Raw genomic sequence first — 6,225 nt, forward strand, 5'->3', positions numbered from 1 at the left:
GCTGGGGGCAAGGCCAGGAAAGTGCTGTCGATGGAGAGCAGGGGGCTGTAGCACAGGGGCAAAGCAGAAAGCACAGCAGGCCTTTTGGGAGAGGTGCTAGAGCCACGGCGGAACCACAGCTGCAGCAGGGACACTACCCGAGGTAGAAAGAGAGGGAAAACCTTGGCGTGTCCCATCCTCCCACCTCCCTGTCTCTTGCTAGTGCTCCCTGTTGGCCAAGCCCCATCTCCAACCAAAATGGAGTCATCAGGGGCGGCTCCATGCAACACGGAGCGGAAGAGGGGAGGGGTGAGTGGCACAGATGTGAAGCCTGACAGGTCCAGGACCTGCGCACTGTTCTCTCTGTGCATTTTTGTTTGTTTGTCTGATCTCTACCCGGAAGCATAGTTTGCACATTAGCATCTCATCCTATCAGGCTTGCGGTGGAGGCTTCTTGCCACCTTCCAGAGAGCTCTGGACAGCAGGGCCCTCGGGGCAGAAGAGCCATTATTTCCATTTTACAGCAGCTGCTGGAAGCTCGGTTAACACCTTTCTGGCAAAGAAACCAAGAATGTTTCTGTGTCAGCTTCGCCTGCTGACAAGGACCCAGAAAGAATCCACTGCTGTCACTGCAGAACCTTCGGCTTTGAGGAACCATGGAGATTTGGCCTAATTCTCCACAGTGGTCCCAGTGGTGACCTAACCCAAATCCATTTCCTTGTCTTCCTGCCACCAGAACCTTGATTTTGTTCAGGCTGATAATGTGCCCAGCTAAACAAATTTGCTTTCCCAGTGCTCTTGGAGTTACTGATGACCATGTGATCAAGTTCTGACCAATGAGATGTAGATGGAAGACCTTGGGATGGGTGAGCCTTCCAGAATAAAAACGCAAGTCTCAGGCCGGGCGCAGTGGCTCACACCTGTAATCCCAACACTTTGGGAGGCCGAGGCGGGCAAATCACGAGGTCAAGAGTTCGAAAGCATCCTGGCTCACATGGTGAAACCCTGTCTCTACTAAAAATACAAACAATTAGCTGGGCATTGTGGTGGGTGCCTATAGTCCCAGCTACTCGGGAGGCTGAGGCAGGAGAATCGCTTGAACCCGGGACGCAGAGGTTGCAGTGAGCCGAGATCACGCCACTGTACTCCAGCCTGGGCGACAATGCGAGACTCCTTCTCAAAAATAAAATAAAATAAATAAATAAATAAATGAAATAGAAAGGCAAGTCTCTTTCCTCTCCCACGTCTTCCTGTGTGAAACATGGGTGCGATGCCTGGTGATGCAGCAGCAGCCTTGTGACTATGAGGGCTAATGTTAGATGCTGGGAGAAGAAGGCTGGGACGATGATGACGTTTTTGAGCAGCTTCACCAGTCCTGGAGTGCCTAACCCTGGACCTCTGGTAAGGTAATTAAAATACATCTCTTACTTATTTAACCCACTGTTTCTTGGGTTTTGTAGTATTTGCGGGTGAACACATACTTGACTTAAACCAAAAAATATGTTTTTTACTCAACAAAAGAAAAAAAAGGAAGCTGGTTTTTCAAGGAAGTAACACAAAAGAAGTAAAGTTGGTTACCAAGGAAGAGACTAGCAGCATTACCTCTATGGCACAGTGCTAGCCACTCAGCCAAGGAAATATATGCTGACAAATGGGTGAACAGACATGAACAAGTGAGTGGCCATCTGAGCAGTGAATCTGAAAAGCATGAAGACTCCTAGTGGTGAGGCCACCTCTTCCATTTCCCCACAGGAAGCCAGCAACAAATATTGCCAGAATTCAGCCGGGTGCTGGGGCTCACGCCTGTAATCCCAGCACTTTGGGAGGCTGAGGTGGGTGGATCACCTGAGGCCAGGAGTTTAAGACCAGCCTGGCCAACATGGCAAAACCCCGTCTCTACTAAAAAAACACAAAAAGTAGCTGGGCATGGTGGTGAGCGACTGTAATTCCAGCTACTTGGGAGGCTGAGGCAGGAGAATTGCTTGAACCTGGGAGGTGGAGGTTGCAGTGAGCGAGATCGCACCACTGCACTCCAGCCTGGGTGACAGAGTGAGACTCTGCCTTAAAAATTAAAAAAAGTATATATATATATATATACTCCCAAAGTGTATGTGTATATATATACACACACACACATACACACACACACATATAGCCAGAATTCCTGGCATTGTCACAATTACCAGGGGTTAAGGAATTATTTCCTGAATGTCATGGTAAAAATGCAAGTAGATTACATGGAAGGAAAATACATAAGTTTGTTCATCACCCAACAGGACTCTAAGGGGATAGGTGTAGTGGACACAACCTAAAATGGCCCCCAATGAGCCACACCCTGTATAACCCCCACCATCTCTTCTTGAGTATGGGAGGAAACTGGGACTTGCTTCTCATCGACAGAATATAGCCTGGCCAATGTGATGGACTGTCACTCCTTTTATTAAGTTACATTATATGGCAAAGGGGGTTTTATACACACACACACACACACACACACACACACAAAGACACACGGATCTGAATGGGCTGAAGGGAGAGAGAAACTTGTATGTGCTGACTTTGTGGATGTAAGCTGCCATGTTGTGAGAATGCCACATAACAAGGAACTATGGACAACCTTTAGAAGCTGAGAGGGGCTCCTGCTGACAGCTAGCAAGAAAATAGGGACTTCAGTCCTACAACCATATGGTGATAAATTCTGCCAACAACCTGAATGAGTCTGTGAGACTTGGGAGACTTTGAGGCTAGTCAACAGCGTGTGCCCAGGCTCTGAGACCAGCCCCAGTCCAGCCTCCAGAAGAGAATGCAGCCTAGCTGATCCTTTGATTGCTGCCTTATGAGTCCCTGAGCAGAGGACCCAGCAAGGCTGTGCCCAGGAACTGTAAGATAATAAAGGTGTGCTGGAATAAGCCACTAGGTTCGTGGAAACCTCATACACAGCAATGGAATAGAGAATAAAGATGCTTTGGTGCAAGAAGGCTTTGAAAAGTCAGCCTGGGACCTGGCCAGGGGAGGGGAGATCTGGGCAGAACATTCATTTGTTCATTCATTGATTTGTCAGCTGCTTAAAAAGGGCCCCTAATACGTGTCAGGCACTAGGTCACCAAATGAGGCTTTTGTCTCACACTCCTATTTCAGTTTTAGCCAGAGCCGCAACTTTCCTTTCCAGATGTGGCTGAAGGGATAGGAAGGGGAATTCAAATTTTACTGAGTTCCCACAGGACCTGGGCATGGAACCAGATGCTTTCCATATGTTGACTCTATCAGTCATCACAATGACCCATAAGGCATCGATTAATATAACCATTTTACAGATTTAAAACACTGAGGTCACATAGTGGTAGAGTTGAGATTCTGAGAAATTAAGTCAGCTCTTCCCATTCTAAGCTGGGTTTTTGGCTTAGGGAAAAACCAGGTCATCTGAGCTCATGTGGCCTACTTTATTTTCTTATGTTTGCACAATGATGAAAATGTGTCCTACTTTATCAAGCCACCTTCCTCCTCCTCCTTCCCTTCCCTTCTCCTTTATCAGAAGCACATTCTTTTTTTTTTTTGAGACGGAGTCTGGAGTGCAATAGCACAATCTTGGCTCACAGCAACCTCCGCCTCCCAGGTTCAAGCGATTCTCCTGCCTCAGCCTCCCGAGTAGCTGGGATTACAGCCATGCGCCACCATGCCCAGCTAATTTTTGTATTTTTAGTAGAGATGGGGTTTCACCATGTTGGCCAGGATGGTCTCAATCTCCTGACTTCGTGGTCCACCCACTTCAGCCTCCCAAAGTGCTGGGATGACAGGCATGAGACACCACACCCAGCCCAGAAGCACATTCTTAAGAGTGAAAATATTATGCATTAAAAAATACCATCTGGTAGTAACTTATGGAAGCTTCTAAACGGAATAAATGTCTAGAGTACCTTCGTCACTTCCTTTGTCAGCACGTTCTTCCTCTTCCATGGAGACATTATTAGACCATGCTTTCAAATGCTTTCTAAATTTGAATCTGGTGTCAACACTCCTTTCAGCTGCATTCCACTGCATTGCTGTGAGGGTTTAGTGAAAGAACACAGATAAAGTATCTGCCTTTTATAAAATACAAAGTTCTGTATTTTTCTCTTTTCACTTACCATGTGCACTGGTCAAAGTCCTGGCAGGAACGGCATTCATACTGACGCTTCAGATGAAGGGCTATTTAGTAAAGGATGATTTACAGAGATGCGGACAAGTTTAAGGAAACCAACAAAGGATGTTGAGGCACCCAGCAGTTGGCAATAGCAGGAAGCTGTTACCACCCTTAGGATCAAGGGGGTAGTGGCAAAAAATGGTGGTCACAGAGTCCAAGGGGAGGCTGCCCAGTGGAAGCTGCAGTCCTGGAGGCCCCGAGACAGGCAGGGAGTGGAGGAGACAGATCCCAGCCTCTCCTCCCAGCCTTCCATCTTCTGCTGGTGTCTCCCGTTGGCTGAATCCAGCTTGGAGCCAGAGGGGAAGGGAGTCGGGGTAATGCAGAGCATGGGGCCAACCTCCTGGGGTGCGGGGCAGGGCAGAGCAAGATTCTGCAAGAACGAATGGAGAAAAACATCCACATTATATGTGAGCAGTATCCCATGTCATTAAATATCCCTGGACGCCAGGGTTTTTAACTGCTAAATAACATGTCATCATACGGTGGGACTACAGGTTATCAGTAGTAGTATGAAGGGACATTTGGCATGGCCCCTGTTCAATGAGTGTGATGGGCAGCTTTGCCCATAATTATTTGTCACCATCTGCCATTTTACATGACTCAGTGGATGGGGCCTCTCCACAGGCCACAGGCTTGGAGAGTTCAGGTGAGAAACCCCAGAGGCCCAGCCCCGCTCCCAGCTGTCCCAAGACGTCCCTAGAAACCATGATGTGCCATCAACTCCTACTTTCTTTGCCCAGTTACTAGTCAGGAGTAGTACCCAAAAGAATTGTTCTAGAGGAAAATGCAGGGCTGGGCCCAGGGCTGAGGGCTGAGGGCTAAAAGTCCAATGGTGACAAAGGTGCCACTCCCTAGCAGGCTAGTAAAGCGACGAGGTGTTCCTAGCTCTCTGGGCTTCCACCGGCCCTTCCCCCGGGGGCTCCTGCTAAGCCGGCCACGCCCTGGGCCACGGTGAGCTTGCTCCCCCTGCTGGCCAGACAGGGCATCTGCGGGAAACAGTGCCCAGAGGGCTTCTGCGGGTCACAGGAATTGGCCACTCTGAGGATAGTCAATAGTATGCACCCACGCTCTGGAACCAGCCCCCTGAGAAGTTCCCACAGGGCTTTGAGCATGCAAGGGATGACATCCCTGGGATAGAGGGCTGTTTTGGTTAGAGCAGGAGCTCTGACACTATTGGAAATTTAAATTGGCATACATATCAACAACCTTAAATATGTTCAATTCAGCCTCACCTCCTCCAGGAAGCCTTCTGCAATCACACTCCCCACCCACCCAGTGCAATCTTTATGCCCTTTTCCCCTGCTCCCATGGCATTTTTTCTTGTGTCTGACTCAGGTGAATAAGAAAAGTAACTTTATTTTGCATTAATTTTTACATTTTTATTTTGATCTCCAATTCTAGCAAAAAGTGGTAGTAACTTAATTGTAGTCATTTCAGGGTTTTCTCCTGCTCTTTCCCTGGGATTATGTCCTAGAGCAAGGTGGGTGAACAAAGGAACTCTTACGTAGTGCCAAGACAGGAGCCACCAATCCTCTTTGTCATCTGTCTTCACAAGCACCATCTCACTCACTGCTGAGATGTTCCTGGGCAGCAGCCAGTAGCCAAGGAGTTCCCATGAGAGGCCCCACATTCCTGATGGTAGGACCCCTTCACTTGTTACATTGCTGAAACCGCCTTTGCAATATTATGACTGAGGAAATGATGACAGTGAAAGAAATCAGACCTAACTGACTCCACCTTGCTTCTAACGTTGAAGCTGTCCTTGTTCATTCCCGGGCACAGGCTGAACTAACTTTGGGAGGGAATTCAGTTCATGGTTTGACTGTGAAACAAAATTGATAATAACCCTTTCCCGAAAAGACCCGCTTCTTGCCTGGGAACCAGCGTGGCTTTGCAGGACTAACAAATTAGCTCCAAGATGAGAAATTACATTTTGGGGGTCATGCAGCCTCCGGCTCCAAGAGTCTGAACCTCCCCAAATTGCTCCCGGGGATAACATCACTAGTGTAAAACCTAAGACCAGTGCTTGGGATATTTTGCAGACCCTGCATTCAGTGGATCAGCTG

General features: G+C 48.1%; 1 protein-coding gene across 4 annotated transcripts in view; it reads right to left on the bottom strand.

The window, feature by feature from the left end:
• The window catches only part of PTPN4 (protein tyrosine phosphatase non-receptor type 4), a 293,063-nt gene extending 288,534 nt beyond the window's left edge, over positions 1 to 4,529 (bottom strand). For all 4 annotated transcript variants that reach the window (XM_074008833.1, XM_074008831.1, XM_074008832.1 and 1 more), the window contains exons 1-2: positions 4,104 to 4,529; positions 3,894 to 4,019 (exon numbers count right to left, since the gene is read on the bottom strand). In XM_074008833.1, the coding sequence (XP_073864934.1) occupies positions 3,894 to 4,019; positions 4,104 to 4,143 (166 nt within the window). In that variant the 5' untranslated portion in view covers positions 4,144 to 4,529. The remainder of the gene's footprint in view (positions 1 to 3,893; positions 4,020 to 4,103) is intronic.
• Between the last annotated feature and the right edge of the window lie 1,696 nt (positions 4,530 to 6,225).

Source organism: Macaca fascicularis, chromosome 12, assembly GCF_037993035.2.
Source record: "Macaca fascicularis isolate 582-1 chromosome 12, T2T-MFA8v1.1".
NCBI classification, from domain to species: Eukaryota; Metazoa; Chordata; class Mammalia; order Primates; family Cercopithecidae; genus Macaca; species Macaca fascicularis.